Raw genomic sequence first — 20,484 nt, 5'->3', positions numbered from 1 at the left:
CGATAGTGCTAGAGTGAAACAGGGATCCCAGATATTGACCAAATGGCGATCACTCATGATAACCAAAGTGTCACTTGGGAGTGAGCCATGATCGCTTATTGTCAGGAAGGGAACAGAAACTACAGGGGAAATGAGTATCAGTATTGGCATGTTGACTATTCCTTGTCATATCAAAACACCTGGGGACTCGTGCAAAAGAAAAAAGTACCTTGACATTTTACATCTGCTTTTTCCCCCTGAATATCAAACTGTTTTTTTTTTTTTTCATTTTAGACAGAGGTTGACTACGTTACCATGAACAGCCAAATTAAATGCACATAAAAACAGCTGCCTCTTGACAAGTAATCACAATGAATACAATAGCAGATGGCATTTTAATATTCTTTGACGTTACAGTCTGTTGGTCAGCTGAATGAGACTGAGGATTTAAAAACAGGGGAAGGCCTTCCTTCTATGTGACATGCATTCCAGCATCCATCCATCTTATGCATTCAATAAGTGTGCAGTTGCTTGATAACCAAACTGAGCAGTACCACCAAAAATTGTGGGGGTGCTGTTAGGAGCATAAGTGTGAGTATGGTGTCGTTGCTAAAAAAGCATGGGCTAAAAATAGAAAAACAGAAATGACAGAAGTTTTTAAAAAGGGGATGTGGGAAAGTTTACACAATTTCAGATCTGTAGGCAGAGACTTCCAGAAGAACAACCAGAAGATTGGGCGTGACCAACAATGTTTTGTGTGCTGTACAAGTGGCTGCTGTATTTTCCCTCTACATAAAGCCTGAACATGACAGTACAACTCGATCTTAATCGCGGCTTGATTTCCATCGAACCTTCATCTTACAAACATCCCCGATAAAACATTTCCAGTATTTTCTGAGTGGTACGTAACCAGGTCACATCCTTGTTTTTCAAGTCACAAAAGCAAGAGGGAACAGTCAAACTGTCAGTCACGCTCGCAAAGTAAGAGTTAACCAATGTATGATTACCACTTCCCACTCAACATGCAAAAACCGCCAACACCCGCAATTTATTTTGTGTGTGCAATCAATTTTAGGCACCTCATTTGGGATGTTGCAGTGGCAGTGTATGATTGCGGCCTTATGTGCCAACCAGGACGAAGAGATTATAAGTAAGTAAAGTGAGTCATTTGGGATCTTAGTTAATCAGGTTCAGTGGATTTAAAAACAGCATCTCTCACTAAAATAAGGTAAGGGTGATAATATTACATTTGTTTAGCCTCACTATTGATCATACCAGCGTCTCAGTCCCTCTGAAGTTTCAAGATAACATCCAGAGGATTCATCTATTTTAATCAGTATGTCCATGCGGCCGCAGGAAGTCTGAGGCAAGCAGACATCTGTGTAGGTCCCACATGCTCAGTCTATGATGACATAAAAAAAATGAATCCCTACAGACTCTTGCATCCTGACAACAGCAGAAAGTATAACATGAGCTTTAATGATCTTTACTGTCACAGTATTTTGTCACATGTCGCTTGGGGCCATCTTCAGTGTACCAGTCGCACTGGCACAAAGCCGTGAGTTGATCTGAAAACGGATGGACTGTCTATGGACGGCAATCCAATGGGCCTGCGGTTTGGTCTCATCTTCACAGCTGGGTTTCTCTGAACTCTGACTATAACTGATGAGATGGCCACGAGGGAGCCACTGTGCCTTAGTTTGCACCACTTTCGTGACAGGCCTGATGGATGCATGCTGATGACAATACACACTAGCTGCTCTGAAGCCTGGAGTTCAAATCTGTGCACGTGTAAACAGATGCGGTGTTGAGTTTGTGTTGCATGTTTCCTTCAATTCCGATGGCAACACAAGAATTTTTGAAAAATATTCCTACATATTATTATTAGTAGTAGTAGTAGTAGTAGTAGTAGTAGTGGTGGTGGTGGTAGTAGCAGTAGTAGTAGTAGTAGTAGTCGTAGTAATAAACATATCAATTGTGTATTGATACTTTGTAAATGATAGATTAAGGTCAGAGCTTAACCCTAAGCAATGCTTTTAAAGCATGATACTCAGTAAATAGACACATTGTGTGCACTAGTGTGAACATATCATGAAGTTTTGATCTTCAGACTTCTAGATAATGAGTGGGAGACCCACTAGAAGAACCTGCAGGAAGCTTTTTTCAACTTCAACTTCAGAAAACATTTGATTTTGAAATGTCAATTGTGCTTTCATTATCAGTGAATATTTTATGAAGCCACTGCAGTGTGGCTCTGTGTTAGCTTTAATTTACACATTTAATGTGTGACTGCATTTAATCTGTACCCTCATATTGCTGCATATATTACTGAACATACATTTCTGCAATCTATCCTCTCATTCAACACCCTGCTGTCACAGAGTTCAAGTTAATATAGTAACCTTGCATTGCGCATCGACTCCCCGTGATAAATGGTGAAGGAGGAGATTGTCAAATATAGATTAACTACCATATTTGTCAGAAAAGGGGGAAATGGAAAAGGTCAAAGGGAGAAAAAAACAATACAGCGGTCTTGCTGCAAGTGTTTGTGCTTTAAATAGAAATGGGAGGCACATTCCAAATTGTTTGGGGTTTAAAGCTGATGATTATCATGAAGGAGCATTTCTGTGCACGCATTAATTTATGACGCACCGCGAGGTAACATCAAGTCTATACAAACACCTATGTTCTTGCCTTAATATCGAACATGTATGTGTTGTGTGTTTTTGCATATATGCATACACACACACACACGCATACATATATACATATACGTATATGGAGATATATATATATATATAGACATCCAAACATTTACCGTCTTCAGGCAACATATTTTTACATCTGCTAGACCGCCTGCCAGATACACTGTGGATAAACTTGTGATTAAAGCAGGTGGCAATAAAGCAGCGCGCTCTGCTTCGACAGCTCTTTTCATTAAATATACATTCAAACAGCATAGCACGGCCATCAGATGGCATCAGTCCATGTGAACATTATCCCACACCATGTTCTGCAAATTTTCAAAAGGAGTCTGAATAATTAACAGCCGGCAAAGTACAGGGCTGCTGTGAACGCGTGAAGAACAAAGTGCTCAATTTCCATCCTGTTAGAAATTAATACAAGTATGAGGCCTGGTACAACTCTTTCTGACTCGATATTGGCCCACCGCTTTTCAAAAGCCGCTCTGCATATAAATTGAGGTATTTTGCTGACGAGCGCTTTGATCAGAACTTTTCATGCATACATTACAATGTCTCAATCAAGATGGTAATTAATAGAAACCCAAAAAGTTCCTTAATACAGCCTGCATTGCTTGAATTTTAATTAACGGCCTTTCTGTTTGAAAGTATGCAAATCAACGACTTGCTTCTTTCGCCGACATATTTGCGCTTTCAGCTCAGCTGCGGACAAATGAACTTCTCTGCGAACAACAGCAATTCCTATTATTTACTCTGCGCAAGAACCTGCTGTGTACATTGTCAGTTACATGCAGCCTCTGCTTGTGCTCAGTACTCCTCCATGCATGCGAGCATGCATACAATCCCGATAAGGACATGAATAAATCATCCAAATGAGTGAGTGTGCATTTAATGATGTGTGGGAGCGCGAGGCCTGCCTGCCTGCCTGATAATGCAATCTTTCCACTCCGCTTTAATTGACAGTCTTGGAGGGTTTGTTTGGTTGCCGTTTTTGGTTGGTTTGGCTGTTTTCCGTGAAAAAGCCTCCTACCTCGTTGCCGTACATCATGAGGTGGTGGGTGGTGATCAGGGCTTTGAAGACCACCACCCAGCTGGAGTTGGCCGTCCGCTCAAATAACGTGTCCGCCAGATGGGGGATGTTTACGTTCACGTCATTGGTGCAGTGGATGAGATCTGGATGGAAGAGATGGAGGGAAGAGGTCACAAAATCATACAGGAACAAAAAAAACTTTTTCTTTTTTCTTTTACGGCTCCAACGCAGGAACATCAGCAGCCCACGGCTTTTCCGCACGGACAAATGTAGATGCACACAGAGATACTGAGGACAGAAAACACAGTGCACGCACACAAGGCAAACTCTTGAGTGAATAAAGTGTGAAGGACAGCTGGCAGCCGCGGAGCTCATTCTCGCCCCTGCCTCCACTCCTGACGTTCACTCGGCTTTTGTTCTCTCGAGACGCATTAGCAGAAGTTCAGGCGTCATTCATGCGGTGAACTTGGAGGAAAATTGAATTTTCAAACGCACGACTGGCAGGTTACACAACCTCACAGTAGCCATCTCACAACCGAGAGATTGGGAGGTCACGTTGTGCTGCGCTAAGGTCAACGTGCATTATTTTTAGTCTCCTGTTCATCCCAACGGATTGATAAGATAGACCAAGAAATAAGTGAGAAAGTCTACACGGTGTTGCAATAATACATTATCACATGTTAGGTTATTATAGTATACCAGCCAGAGAAAAATAGGGTTAACTGAGAAAGCTTGGTGGAGAAACCAACATGTCAGTGCTTCTACCGCAGAGCTTCTCAGATATTCCAAGAGAAGTTGGGTCCATGTGAGAATGGATCATGTTCAATGCTTTCAGTGTAAAGGAAAGTTTGGCATCGTATTGAAATCAAATGCAAAGTCAACAGGTGGCTTGTTGGGGCAACTTCAGAATACCCAGGTTGGCCCCTCAGAAGTGAAGGAGGACAGCAGTTTTTGGGGAGGACATTCAGCTGGCATCAAAGAAGTCCAGACACCTCCAGAAGGGGAAGCATTGCTCTGCTACCTGAAGCCAGGTGGTACCAGTAGATAGGCTGACAGAGCTGGAGTGTCTACGGAGGTGCAGGAACTCTACTGGACCACTGTGGTGAAGAAAAGGCTGAGGCCAGACAATGTGTTACTATGGTAATCAAACAATGCTGATATGTGGCCTGCCAGCAGCCAGCGGCTGCTATGAAATTAACTGTACCTTAGAAAAGTAGTGCAATGCGGCTAGAACTCAGCTCCTTCAAAACACATTGATCCCAGTTTGCATAACGCTTTATCACATTGCACTCAAGTATTGCACTAATTATACTTAAACCTCCCACAACTGGCAATTAAGACAAACAACTGTCAACCCTCATTTGTCACTATGCACACGCTGTCCATTTGGGCATGTATTTATTGATCGATTTATCTATTTTGCTCAGTTGCTTCCCTTGAAATGATTTTGTCTGTATTAGTTTACCTCACAACATATTTAACAAGCCGTTCTTTCATAAGCCATTGGATAATTGTGGGGGGAAAAAATACTATACACTTGTGTCAATCAAAGTGACATTTAAAGGGTAAAAATCCTCTAAATTATTGATTGCTTGGTAGTTTTGAGCAGGGCAGGAAAAATCTGTACTATTTTATGAAACTGTATTTTTATATAGTAAATTGAACCGACGTCTGAGGGTTAATCTGTGTTCTGAAATGTGATGGTTGTCCCTGATGCATTGCTTTTTATTAGAATACTATCACATTCTAGAATAAAGTATATACATATAGAAAAGCAATATAAAAGAAATACAATGAAACTTGTATGTACTGTTGAACAAAATCAATTTGAGGCAAAAAAAAAAAAAAACACAGCTGAAATGAGTTGAAAGACTCTTGATAATGCCAGCCATAATTATTATTAACATTTATTTTGGAGAACCTTGAGGTCAAAAAAACATGCTGTTTAAGCAAATGATGTACCAAACAACACCGACAGGTCAATTTCTGCCGATGGCTAAAAAAGAAAGGTTAAAAGGGCTTGAAGTCATGTGACCACATACTAACAGCCCTGCCTCACTAATGGCATCAGTTGAGACGCGACTGATTCGACGTGAGTCTTGCTGTATTCTAACATTCAGTGTTTTTACCCACATGACGCGCACAGGGGAGTCTCACTGGGACAAACATCAATACGGACCGCACACAGATAATGGATCATTTACAATGAATGGGTTGTTTATCCCTCCATTCCTTCATCCCATCTATTCCTCTGCCTCTGCCTCTGCGTTCAACCCCTCATCCAACCACCTTCTCCTCCGGTCTTTTGTTCCGCACAGCAAGACATTACGAGCTGCAGGCTCTCACACCTGGTAACTAAGGAACAGCATTAGTCTTCGAGAGGCCCACTGCTAGACTTCATCATCATAATTTAGAGGTGTGTGTGCACGTGTGCGTGCACGGGCGTGTGTGCATGTGCTCGTGCGAGTTCAGCGAATCCCTTCTCCACACTTTCCACTACTTAGTGCGCAATCTCCCACAGGCACTTCGCCCACGCCAACGGTCACAAAGCAGCGCAGACCTCAAGACCAGCGTGATTCCCAATCAGTCAGTCGATACGCCGCTTCGCCCACGCAACGTCCAACAACAAGGGTAAAGGCTATTTAGTGAATACAAATAGGTGTGTGGTGAGGTAGTGCAAAAGGTTTTGGGTTTTTTTTTGTCATTTCACTGCACATTCAGTGTGAGGTTCAGAAGTTCTTGAAACTGAATCTTGAATCAATAAGCGGTGTGAACATCGCTTATCACGCTCAACGCCATCGCGCAAATTAGCGTGTTGCGTGGGTCGGGCTTTCCCACTCCAAACCGATCGGAGTCGAGTAAAGCCGATTTTAACCCGGGTTGTTTGACGCGGGTCGGTGAGCCTTCCCCACCGCCACCAAATGCAGATTGTTCACGGGGTTTTTGGCCAGTGGGAACGGGGCTTTCGTGACAACACATCCCGCTACTGAGGTATCTCCCTATCTTGCCACCTTCTTTTCAGCCTCTGCAGAACATGAAGGCGATCTAAATAAACATTTTAGCAGGACGCTAAAACTGAGAGCTATCGCTAGAGGCCGTAGCAACATGCTAATCATGCTGTTTTTTCCAAGTGCTTACCTTTTTTTGACAAATAATTGTGAGTTCTAATCTGCTTCACTGAACCTTTTCCATATGGGACTTCAAACAACAAAATACAGGATTTTGCATTTGCTGGATTGTGTTTCAGCTCATCAGAAATGATATCCTTTACTTGCTAGTCTCTCTTTGCTTTCCAGCCCTGTTCTTTTTCTTTTTTATTACTGATGCTGTTCAGAAGGGACATTTTTAAACATGGTCAGGCATTAACAATAACTGGCAGCTCTGTCGATAAATTAGTCTCTCGTGTGTGTTTTTTTTTTTTTTTATATCCACTTAATCTCTTTCATTTCCACTGCTACCTTTATTTCAGTCCACACCGTCTGTCCTGGCTTCTTTTTAGCAACGCTCATGTTTTTTCATTAGGTCTGGAGGGGTGTGAGGGAGAAACAAGAATGCGAAGGGCTGATTGAGTCTGTAGGGACACTCGTGCGCGAGTGCATGTGTGTTTGTGTGTGAGCAATAATGTAATAGGGGTACATGCACTGACTTAATCAGGCAGAGTGGAAGATACTGGATGCAACTGATACCAGACCAGACAGAAGACAGAGAAAGGCACAGCGATTGAGGCAAACATACGAAGAAGCAGAACAGGAGGGGAAATAGAAATGCAGCCTATGTAGAGTAGAGTAAAACCTGGAGAAATAAGAAAAGGGGAAAGTCAAACAGAGGGTTGGACCACAGAGAGTGATGAGAAGTGACGATAGAGTCACATGGGAAAAGATGATGAAATTAGGAGCATGATTGTAATAAGTCGAATTTTAAAAACAATTGGGAAATGATCGTGCATGGCAACTGTTGCAAGTCTGAGCTCTTGCTGGTCCATTTTCAAATCTTCCACGGAATTTGTTTTGCTGCGGCCGACTAGAAGATGGCCGGATCAATCAGGACACAACATTAAATGAAACATTCCACATTAAGTTTAAGACTAACTAGGATGTTAAATACTGTTATTATTAAATACAGGCGGAAAAAATTAACTGAAAATGATTTTTTACAATAACAATAAAAGCAGCGCAGCAGTGAAAGCGTGGCTGCCACTAAAGCCCACACTAATAACAAGGATTAAGGCTGGTTTTATGAGCCACAGTGTACTTGTTCTGTATTTAATAAATTCAAGTCAAGGTAATAGACCACACTAAGCATATTGCTACAGTGTAAGCGCCTCAGCTGAAGCTTTTTTTTCCCCCCACTTCCTCATCGTTCTCTGGCAAAGGTGAAATTGTTACAAGTCAATCACTGCAACAGTAGCACGTCGCCCAGAAGAAATCTGAGGAGCCACTGAAACTTAGAAAACAGGTTTTTCCATTTCAGTGTTCTGAGGTGAATGTAAAAATGTCATATGCAATAACTACAGCTGTCGGAGGTCTGTGTGCATGTAAACAGGCTCGCCAGCGACATACAGCCCACCGGTTTAATTTACCCCAAGTGGGTAAATAATGGTGGAAGTGGTAGGAAAGCAAGGCGAAGGGAAGCGTGGCGACCTGAGCTGCACTGTAGCAAACCAACAGACACTGCCTGTTGTCAATGAGGTTTAAGGACCTTAACAAATCAACAGGCCTCCCACAAGGGTACGAGTTAGAGGTGGATTAACCCTGGTGAACAAACCTGCAATCAGCTTCTTCTTTTTTTTTAATTCTACCTTGAATCATTTAAAAACCCCTCTGGTTGTGAATCAGTGACTTGCTTTTGTGGACTTTACACGGTTCAGTCTCCACAGACGGCACCAAGAAAAGGTCAGGCGAACGCGATTGGAATTCTTAAAGACGTGGCCCTGGACAAATCTCACAGACTTTCCACATTAATATTCTGATGAAGAGCACAACACATTGGGGGGACAAATAACCACGCACACACACACACACACACACACACACACACACACACACACACACACACACACACACACACACACACACACACACACACACACACACACACACACACACACACACACACACACACACGAGTCAACAAAAAGTGAATGCTATACCAGCAATCATTAAGGTTTGCTCGAGGATTCTTTTTATGTCCTCCTCTCTTATTTTAACAACTGCCAGTCCCTCACGCTTGGGACCGTCTTCTGAGGACCACTGGGCCGACCAGTCGAGGTCTCAAGCTAAGCTAAAGACAAGTTTTAACACGGGGTACTTCTCATACACACTGCAGATTCTGAGCCAAATCTCTCTTGGTGCTTCTGAACTAAATGGGATTTAAGATTTTTGCAGAAAATATTGAATCTCTGCTGTGTCTAATCTCTGTCTTTAAGAAAAGATAATTATATGCTAGTCTAAAGAAAAAAAATGTCCACTGCAAATGAAGTCAAACGCCCAGCCAGTCTACGAGGGTTGCGTTAGGAAGGGCATCCAACATGCAAACCTTTGCCAAAGTGAACATGCCAATCAACTCACTGTGGCAACCCCTGAAGGGAACAGCCAGAAGGGATTTTGCCCTGTTTAATCAAACCTACTGCATCAAAAGATGTGGCACGCCGACCATTGGGCTGTTGTGTCGCTAGCCACCAGTCCACAGAGAGCAGAAATAACCAACTTGTGCTTTCTCTCCAGAAGCCAAAGTCGCTACGAAGCTGCAACTGCAGTTTTCAAAGCCCTTTATGTAAAGTCTGCAGCTGCATAGTACAGCCAAAAAGCTTAGGCACAGTATACATAAGAGCCCAGTGCATATTATCACACCGCCTGAAAGATGCTGCGCTGGGCCCTGGGTTTGTCAGAATATTGGAAATAATTGTAATATTTATGTCAATAGAAAATGATATTTACCCCCCATTGATCCATAAGAACACATTTCAAAACACAACACACGAAAAGCTCGATGCAAAAGGGACAGTGTGGGGAAGAACCCCATCCTGTTCAAGAAGAACACTTGACTGCATCTTGTACACAGTGTACAAATAATCTCATCTCTTCCTCCTGTCAAAGGACAGCAGATCGGGTTTCCCGCAGAAAAAAGATTCCGCACCCACCTCTGCTGTTGTGTCCCCCACTAAAATCCAGCTCTGAAGTAATATGAAAGAATGGAGAGACGTCCATTGACAGATACGACCGGCTGCTGATTGTTTTGGACTCAGCAGTGTGCTTTATCGAGACAGTAGATGGTAGTGGACTGTAGATGAATCTGAAAATGTCCCTTTTGTGTAGTTGTCAAGGAGAGTGCTGCTTTTTAAACACTGGCGTATGACTTCAAAGGACGAACTGTCACAATGAATTTCCACTGTGGCGGTTCACTCTGCTATAAATACAGCCAACAACACAACAGAGGTTATATGATAGATCTTTATTATTTCAATGTTGTCAGATGGGAATAAAACAGTTGGCAAGCAGAGCAGAAGGAACATTTAATATATAAAAAAGGGATTCCAACGCAGGGCTTTCCCAAACTATTTTTGTTGAGGCCACCTTTTAGGAAAGAAAAATATGCTGTGCCAAAAGAAGGAGAAGCTTCTTTAGCTCAGTGCAAAGCATCAGAAAGTGCATTATGATTCTAAATGAAAATGTCGTTTTCTTATTAATAAAAAAAAAAGTCCCAACACCAACTGCCTTTGAGCCCATAGCTAACTATCAATCGCAGAAAGCTACAACATATTCAAAATATGCAAGAGCTAAAAAGAAGAATGTGACAGTCCTGAAGGGAAGGAAGGTTTGGTCTGTACATTCCCTTTGACTCAGAGAGCCAGAACCTGTTTGAAAAGAAATAGAAGAGCCCTGCTGTTGGATCAGTAATTGATCTACCAAGGATTCCAACATCAAACTCTCGTTCCATAAAGAAAATGTGAGCGTACTGAGAAAGAAAAGGTGGAGGGGCAAAAAGGAAGGAAAGAAATTAGATGATGAGCAAAGAAAAGGATTGTGGGTAAAGGAAGAGGCAAAGAGTGCAGTCAGAAAGACTGTCACCAGAAGTTGGTCTATTAATACATTGGCTTTGGTTCCACGGCGCTAAGGACTTAAATAGGAGCGGGTTCTCCTCTGCCTCTATTCGTCACAGGCGCACAAATATAGAAATAGAGAATTAGGGGCAGACGAGCTGTTTTCACGGGGGGGTGGGGGGTTTTGGGAAATCTTTTCAAGTGAGCAGGATTGAAGTCTCTGTGCCTCCAGGTAGAGAGGTCTACTGTCTGATGTCAGGGAAAGAGAGCGACACCGACCCAGAGAATAGCAGGCCGGCAGGCAGGCAGGCAGGCAGACAGACAAATGTGCAAGCGCACAGGTAGGGTACAGGAAGAACAACAAGCGGTTGGATCCAGGCAAAAGCTCCAGAGAGAAAACACACGGCTAAAAATAACCAGACATCAACGAGACAGGAAGAGAGTCACTGTATGTTCCTGAGCACATGCACACAAAATTCATGCCACGCACAATACCTTTTTCAAACCATGTACTTGCAATACCTAATATGCCTAATGGGCTAAATTAGTACGTTCACCCAGTAAAATGAGGTGCATTGGACTGAATGTGCATAAGATCTGAAGGGGATTTCTTAAGCGGGACCACCAGTCTGGTAACATTTAGCTGGGCCGAAAATTATTTATAAAAAAAGATGAATATTTTAGTGTTTACAAGTACATTTTGCAGTGAACGGTTTACGTATTGAGATCAATAGCAATGGCTGGCTGCATAGAAGATCTTTGCTGCAATGTCTTCAACGCATCCTTTACAATGATGGAATGAATGAATAAATTAGGTGTTGAAGACGTGTTATCTTAGAAATTGATCTTTAAATATTGAATAGCGAAGGAATTCCTTTCAACTTTCCTCATAGGCTTCAAAAGTTTCATGACTACACTGTACTGAGGTACCGGCTGTTTATCTGATACTTGAAAAGCAGTCATGAAACGAAAGGTCTCTTGATTATAGCCTTGAACAGGAGGCTAGACCTTTTTTTTTGTTTATTTTAATTACCCAAAACTAATTAATCAAGCATTATACAGGAAGAGGTGCAGGGATGTGACTGTATTACGGAAATATATGGTTGTGGATTTCATGGCCAGTGACATTTAGCCAACCAATGCTGTGAAAAGCTAAGCCTTGAAGACAACAAATATTTTAGGGAAACTAAATTCTGCATTACACCAGGTCTAAAAGCGAGATGTCTCAAACTATTCTCTGCACCCGTTATTTCTGAGGCGCTAGGTTAACGTTTACATGAGTTCATTTAATGACTTGGCTGTAGATTTCCAGGGGGGATATTACATAAAACTGAAGCACACTTGTGACGGCAGTGGTTCCCACACCACACACAGACAATATCACACTGCCAACATTTGACATGCATTCCCCGAGGCTGCAACTGAATAAGACGAATCCAGACAGTTAGCAGCAGGCTTTTTTTTTTTTTTTTTTTTCTCGGCCTGGTGGTCCGAACTAGATAGGTCTGTCCTATCTGGGTACCACAGCAAGGGAGGGACCGTCCCACCCTGTTCAGACACTATTAGATTTAACAACAGCCATGGTGGTGACCGGTGACACCCTGACACAGGACTACTAGTAGGGTTCCTAAAATGTGCAAAGGAAATGTATTTCATGTCTTTCGGTCTACGGAACAGATTCTGAGCAAGATTCTCAGTGGACTGAAAATTGAAGGTTTCCTGTGTAGCATAACATATGCAACACTTTCAATTTACAAATAAAACTATGTACAGAAGGTGTTACACATGTCTTCAGTTCATTTTTTATTTATTTTTTTTTACCATAAAATGAAACCAAAGATTTCACACTGAGCCTTAAAAACTACAATTTAAAGCTGTTTCACATTTGCTGCTCGCCACACAAAGCAAAACATGATTTTTTTTTTTTTTTTTTATCCCATTTTGCTGGCACTTCACCTCACAGTCACAACCTTTCAAACCACTTAGCGATCAGCCTAATCCCAGCGGAGAGAGGCCTTTGTCATCACCAGGTGTAAGGTATGTAATCAGTCTTAGTGTGTCAGTCTCGGTCAAAAGGCTTCAATGGTGCACAAAGGACAGATGTCACTGAATGAACTTCAGCGCTGCATCAGCAAAAACAATTAACCTAAAACACACCAGGCATTAGTACTGAAATGTTCATTTGTCCTTGAGTCCTTAGCAGACATAGCACTAAACCTTTTTTTTTTTTTTTTTTTTAACTGTTGAACAAAGTTCATACACGTGCCACACACAATCTTTGGAAATGGTCACTGGAAACAGTATCTGGTCAGCCAACGTCTCAAGGCACACCTGTGCAAAATGGACGCATTTTAACAAATGATGTTGATTTGTAGATGTCCAGATGATGGAAATATATTCTGTCTCTTGATAAAAAATGTAATGAACCCAAAATATTAACTCATTATCACCTGAAAATGTAAAAAAACAAAAAACAAATGTACAAAATGTAAAACCACTGCTCATAAATTAAAAGCAGATCAATAGCCTTCAGTGCACAGCTTGGTCTTGTGAACTAACCCTAACACAGGCACATCAGCCACAGTGCTTGTGTGGAAGATGACACTAGCGCCACATCACTTTGTCATGTTAGCGGCCCTGGTACTCAGGTTTGGTGAACAGTCCCAGCGCACCATGATGATAAAGGACATTTGGGCCTGTGGCTCAGCCAGCCGGTAAAAACGATGTGGCGTGTTGTATTAAGCTCCCGTAACCTTCACTGCTGCCGAGCATAAAGCTTGAAATGACCTCAATACAGTTTCGTCTGACAAAGCAGCTGAGCCACAAATCTGTGGTGAAGATTCCTCTCATGGCTGAGACAGAGGACAGTACCTAAAGTGCATCATCGGTAAAACTCCGGGACGTATGGTGCTGCGTCCACTCAAGGAAGACATAAAAATGTGCTATAAATCTCTTGCAGAGACGTGGCAGAGGGCCGGGACTCCTCTATGCATCCATCTTGATTCACCAGTGAGTGCTAACTTTCTTTTCATCTTGTATACATACTGTCATCTCTTGACCAAGTTTCTGTTCCACTCTCTGGTTCCTTCTGGAAGAGCCCAGATGGAATATCCAAACCTTCCACTGGCTTGTGGCCCTCTATGGTTAGGACTTCCAACCTAAGACAACCATTCCAAACACATCCTTCTAGCTCCTCCAATTGGATGTAAGCTCCCCTTGCTTACCTCTAAGGCCAAGCTAAATAAAGGTTGGAATGTAGACCGACTGGTAAAACTCTCAACATCTTTGACTCAACATAGTTCTAGACCTGCTCAGTCACACACACCTCAAAGCACTTTATTGCTGTGTTCTGCTCTGTAGAATCTGGAAAGTATTCCTTTGCCAAAGCACCTCCTGGTCAGTTGGGTGGCTACCTGGTTAACTCTCTTGGCACTTGAATGCTACATCAAGCTGGATTAAACTCAGGCTTGAACAAAGCTGAAAAGTTGCTGATAACATGACATGGATTAGTGCAAGTTCTCACTCACGTTTGATTCAACACCTCAAAGATCTACTCGGCTTCGCTGCACACCCAAAGGTTGTGAAAAACAGCACCGTTACGGAGGCTGCGACTAATTTCCCCAAACTGACTTCGCTTGTCAACAGAAAGCCATTTAACAACTGCTGCCATGACAACAGAGTTCCAGTTTAAATGTCACAACTTCTCTCCAACAACTGCAGCTGCAAAACCTGATCCTTCCCCATTTTTGGACAATGTCAAGTGATGACGCAAGCAAATGATATTGCAAGAGCAAGAACGTCCCACTTGGTATTTCTAATGAGTTGTTCCGTTTTAGGGTAAATTCTAATTTAGAGCACCATTTTAGCAGGCTGCGTTACTGTTACCATCAAAGGTGTTGCCGTTTTCTGTGATTTGTTAACAGTATTGTAGATCAGCAGAGGGCTACAGGTATGAAAGAAGAGAGGAAGAAGAAATGTGCACCCATTAACCTGATTCCGTAGCCTCCCCAGGCCCCAGCCAGTAAACAAGGAGCAGGGGAACAATACACACAGAGCATCACATCACATTCCACTGCTGGTGTCCTAACACCACTCGTTCTGTACATAACTACATATTGCATGTGAGGCTCCAGTTGATATTTCTGACAGTAGCGTCCATAAAAAAAACATGCTTTTTTTCTTTGTGTCGTAGTCCATTTTGCACTTACTCAAAAGATGAGTTTAAGTGGAGTTGACAGATCCTACTGGGCCATTAAGAACATTTATATGCCATTGCCATCCTCATATGCCATTGGCAGGCAGTGCTGAAAGGCTTATCTGGTGTTTGGGTCTAGATGTAAATATGCAGCCAAGATCATTCACAGCTTTCTGTCAGACAGTCACAGCTGCTTGTGGAAAAATTGCACCAAGGGGAGTGAGAAAAAAGAAATGTTTGTGCGTGCTTCTGCGAAAGCAGGTGGGTGTGTGTGCGGAGGGTGGGTGGGGTGGGGACTCACTCAGACAGTGCGAAAAAGAGATATTGCCAGACAGACACAGAGTCAGATACAACACAACTGAACCTTGTTTTCAGTGTCAGGCCTTTCGGGTTTGCAGGTTTCTCCTTGCAATAATAAATGGCTTTTACTATGCAATTCACAATCCGCTACACAGGCAGGCTGGCTGGCTGGCTGGCTGGAGGAGCTGCCAGCAGTCTCAGTGCCTGCCTCCCCTGTTCAAACCTGTCACGCCGTGCTTCCAGATATTTTCAGACTATGCCAATTTCCACATCACCATGGTTCCGAGTCGGGCTTCTGAGCACACTTTTTAAAAAAAAGTGTTACGCGATCAGAGACATTATTGCATCGTGCTGAGAAACCCGGGTTAGTCAGCAACCAAAGTGTACACTTAATTCCTCAAGCATTTGGAACCCATTAAAGACACCGACGTGCTAGGTGTTGTAGCCTTCACCATTAACAAGTAGTTAACCAACTGTAGTGAAACGTAATTAAAATGTGCAGTCACAGGGAGCAGCATGAATGGGATAATGACTGACACAGCTACTGTCACAAGTGTTTTTCTTTCTTCTTTCTATAGCACACAAATAGACATCATTAACTTCACGTGTACAAAATGTCCAACCAGAGTCTTAAACACTGCCTTTTAAAAGTGTTCTGTCAAGCTAAAATCTCAAGGCACACCTGTATTTGTATCCATAACAAAGAGCCTCACCTAGCTGTGTTCAAGTCATCACGTTGCACATGTTGATTTATGGTCATCTAAAACCTTTTTCTGTCTACTTACTCCAATCATTTGTCAAAAAATTAAAATGACTTAAAAACTCATCTTTGGACATCCATGTTGCCAAGTCGTATATTTCAGCCATTCTTGGAGTGAAGACATTGCCAGGGAACATCTGGTTTTGTCTTATGCAACACCGTAACTGTACTGCCTCACCATTTGTGAAACACGACCTTGAAAAATCAAAGTATTTCACTGAAAGTTGACTTGTGCTTTGCCTCGCTTAACAGATGCTTAAATGTATATATATATATTTTTAAATCTTGCCGATAAGAGCAGCAGCAATGTAATATCCAGCTCCAACCCAGCTCAACCTCTCAGCCACTGCAGTCACTATATACCTGTGATCCAACGCATAAACACAGCGAGCCAAAAAAGCTCTGTGTCACACAACTGGTCGTTCTCTTTTAAAGCAGTCGTGTGACCTTGCACCCTGCTTTGATAGCAGCAGCAGTAGCAGCAGATCTGGAGTAAATGCCGCTGAACAAATGATGTGAAAATCTCGGCGTCACACGGGGGCCAAAGAGACACTGACGTACATATTGAGTGCGACACATTTACAACAGTGGGATTCAAGCATTTCATTATTCAGTAGAAATAGAGCTGACTGAGTGACTGGCACGCTATCTTACTTGGCGTGCCCGCCTTCATTACATTACTGGATGGCTGGATAAGCTGGCTGGCTGGTTGACTGAATAATGATCAAACACACTGCCTGGCCCCTGCATGCCCGCCTGCCAGCGCCCCCTGGCTCGCTAACCCACTCTTAAATTGACTACCTGCCTGACTGAATGACGACCAAAAACCAGCACCTGCTTTTAATTCCAGCCTCTCCTTACAATACCGACATTACAGCGACAATGGGACAGAGCTGAATGTTACCTTCATGGCTTGGAAGAAAAAGAAAAAAAAAAAGAAAAATGGCCAACTGACAAACAGCTTGACAAACAAGCTTTCTGCATGGCGAAGAATCACTCACTGACCATTCCCCCTGCGGCACTGAGGTCGTCGCTCTCAAAAAGAAATCAATATCCGACAATGATTAAGCTTATCGCTGCGTACGGGCTTGCAAAGGACCAGCCAAGTTTTCAAAGGAGACGAGACGACGCATGACTGCCGTTGATCACCAGGAGACGGCGGCGTGAGCTCCAGGAGAAAGAGAAGTGGCCTTTTCCCAACGTCTGCGCTCCATGCTGATAGGATGGGCACCCTAATTATCTCGATACAAGGTTCACCGATGCATATTTCTAAGCATAAGAATTAATTTGGTCTTCCATCTCCGACACCGACAGCATGGTCACAACTGAAGGCACCGATTCAATGCCAAATGCAAGAATAAATGACAAAACCCCAGAAATGTTTACATGGTTTCATCTAGCCGTTTCTTAGAAAGCCATTTGAGCAGAACCGCCTGGGTTGCCTGGGGTGCAAAGCAAACATAAAATACACTTTCCGAGCTTTCTTACTTTGTTGGCCGTGTGTGACTAGAATAAGAGTCAGTCGTTGGCAGGTGGACGAGCCTCTAGATGATTTCGAGGGACCTAACAGTTTGTTAGGCTAGGCAGCAAAGTCTGACACAGCATCCCGTACAGCAAGGCAACACTTTAGTGTGTAATCAGTGCTATACAAAAGCAAATGTGGATTTTCTCCATCGTCATTTCTTTGCTCTTTGCAGCAAACATGCAAGCAATTGGTTAATGTACAAGCACATACAATCGACTAGTTTAACTACTTCAAGTCCACAGCCTGTGGTGCTCGGTGGCACTCTGGCCTTGCAGCATAAAGGTAGAATGTTAGAATGTTCTCCTGAGGACGGTGCTCCCTTGTGAAGTTTGTCTCTAGTGTAATTGACAAGTCAGAGTAGGAAAATATTAAGAATGTATATACTATATTCTTAACACACACACACACATATATAAATATATACAAAATAAACACACATACACACAGTGATGTCCAGCACATCATATACATAATAATATTGGCATTATGATATTTTTAATTTGATTTATTTTTAACGGCCTGTGTAACCTCCCTGAGAGAGGAGACACACAGGAACACAGCGTTAGAAAAGAAGGACGGTGTATACTAACATTCAAGGTGCTTCTTCTTGGGGCCGCTGATTTCGTGTGTGGTGGCTTTGCACACCGCCTTGCAGATCGCCGAGCCGGTCATGCTGTGCTGCGCTGCTGCGATACGATCCGTGATAGACTGGCCCGACATCGCTTCTCTTTCTCTCTCGAGCTTTTCCGGCAAACTGATGTAAATGTCAGGGCTGGTAAACAGGTCACATCCAAGCTGGGCTGAGCTCCAGAGACAGAAAGTGGTTGAAGTTTGCGATCAGAAGATTGTTAATGTTCGTTTCTATGTTTAATCCCAGGTGCAAAAAAAATAAAATAAAATAAATCTATGAAGTCTCTTCAGTAGCTGATCACTGGCGGTAGAAAAATAATAAGAAAGGTACCCAAACCACAATCAAGATCTGATTTGCAGTTTTCCCTTTGACGTTGAAGTCTGAAGAGCTTCTTTCCTCTACCTACCTACCTAGGAATACAAACAACACTAATCCGAGCTAGTCTGTGTTAGCTAATGTTCCCGCTGCAGCACTCGAACCAGGAAAGAGTCCCACTGTGGAATTTGGAAACACTAGAAATGACTTGCTGGCCGCAAATGAACATAGCTAACTGGCTGGTTTTGTCTGTAACCTTGATGATGTGATCGGGAAACGCCAACAAGATCAGCTGGAGACGGTCGAACCAACAACGGCAACACAACAAAAAAAAAAGTAGTAATCCGCAAGAGCTGGGAGAAACACCCACAAAAAAAAAATCGCAGGTTCTTCCTCCACGTCAACTTGTTAGCGTGGACGATCCTAGGCTACCGACGGTGGCGGGCGAAAGTGAGCCTTAACAACCTCGCTCGGTGGTGGAAAGTCACTATAAAAAAAAGAAAGAAAAAAGAAAAAAAAGACGAGCGTTTCGTCGGCGATTTGGCGGACACGAGCGAGCGACTGACAGTCCGCACAGGTGTCGTTTCCGGCGGCGAGACGCACCGCGAAGAGCGGCGGGTGTTAGCCGAGCGAGCGGGGTGAAGCTAACCGAGGAGCGGCTTGTCTGGAGTCTCTGACTGACGAGAGAGCCGGCAGAACCCCGTGAAGTTCAAAATGACAGCTCCGCTACTCCGCTTGTCTCTTCTCACAAGTCGTCAGGCGCAGTTAGTGTTGTCCTCCGCCTGTCCAAGTCTCATTATGGGGGCCCTTGTTGTAAAATAAAAATGAAAAAAAAAAAAAACCCCGCTGTCAGCCCCCCGCCGTCCGTCCGTCGCTGCCGTTTCAGAAGTCTCGCCAACGGTCCCTTTCGGTGGACTGACTGCTTGGATGCTTCTCAGCCGGACAAAATGGCAGCTTAAAAAAATCAGCTGATCTCACAACTTGTGCGGCCTTCACGGAACCCTCCCAGGAATCGGAATCTGCAATACCACCAGTCCACGACTCCGCTTTGCAATAGTTGGATTGTGTTGATTATGTCTTCAGCGTTTATAGGTTTGAGAGACTTTCTTTTGTTCAGACAAGGGTTGTGTTTGTCCTCCCTTTGTCCTACCTAACATCGGCTGATAAAGACGAGTCACACATGCCACCGAGTGACACTTCTGAGGGAGGCGGAAGCTCTGCCGAAACAATAAAGAAAGACAAAAAAATAAATAAAGTGTTCACAATCTGTACTGGACTGTCCAAAAGTCTTGCAATGACTATCTGGATACTTTTTTTTTAACAACTTTGATAGTCTCAATACTTTATTTTAGTTTTTCACTTGCAGCACAACCAAACTGTAATCAGTAAATAGTTATAACCAGTGAGCCATCATTGGATTTTCAACTTTCATTGACATTTTCTGCATTTTTATTTTTCTCTGTACTAAAAATGCACTGAATACTCTAAAATAATCGGCCCTTAAATATGAAGCAGGTTTATATTAAACTACACAATGGCATAGTTCAAATAGCTCCACGTCAACACCTATAATTATAACTCAATTGCTTTAAACAGAATTTTTTAAATTATTTTTATTTCTTTTGAACACTTTCAAACGCACTAGTAACAAGCTAGTTTTTCCAATGTAAGGAGCAGAAAGTGCAGATATTTGTCTACAAATTAGGGGAATAAAAATAATAAGTCATCGGAAGAAGAAACACTCAAGGAAAGTGCAGATATCTGGAAGTGTTTGTACTTTGGTACTTCCCACCTCTGGTTTCTATGGCCTGCTGGTGTATTCTTTGGTACTTTGGTCTCTTTCCCAACACAAGAGTCATAATTGTACTGTATTTTTCTTATCATTATGCCTTTTTTGCATCACAAGTTGAATCAATATTCTTATAGTAACTTCCAAAAGACGAGCGCATGTGTAGAGAGACAATTGTAACCGCAACCCAACCAAGAGTGGACTGTTGAACCACTGTCA

The 20,484-nt window shown here is 42.8% G+C and overlaps 1 protein-coding gene across 3 annotated transcripts in view; it reads right to left on the bottom strand.

Annotated features, from left to right (window-relative positions):
* Window positions 1-19,431, bottom strand: part of LOC142889337 (phosphatidylinositol-binding clathrin assembly protein) — a 64,762-nt gene extending 45,331 nt beyond the window's left edge. Inside the window, exons 1-2 of one of the 3 annotated variants that reach the window (XM_076028004.1) lie at window positions 18,121-19,431; window positions 3,712-3,854 (exon numbers count right to left, since the gene is read on the bottom strand). In XM_076028004.1, the coding sequence (XP_075884119.1) occupies window positions 3,712-3,854; window positions 18,121-18,250 (273 nt within the window). In that variant the 5' untranslated portion in view covers window positions 18,251-19,431. The remainder of the gene's footprint in view (window positions 1-3,711; window positions 3,855-18,120) is intronic. The other 2 variants (XM_076028002.1, XM_076028003.1) reach the window with 2 other exon arrangements.
* Between the last annotated feature and the right edge of the window lie 1,053 nt (window positions 19,432-20,484).

This window comes from Nelusetta ayraudi, unplaced genomic scaffold, assembly GCF_046127955.1.
Source record: "Nelusetta ayraudi isolate G7.1 ecotype Tasmania unplaced genomic scaffold, CSIRO-AGI_Nayr_v1 ptg000022l, whole genome shotgun sequence".
NCBI classification, from domain to species: Eukaryota; Metazoa; Chordata; class Actinopteri; order Tetraodontiformes; family Monacanthidae; genus Nelusetta; species Nelusetta ayraudi.
This window is presented reverse-complemented; position numbering and strand designations above follow the sequence as displayed.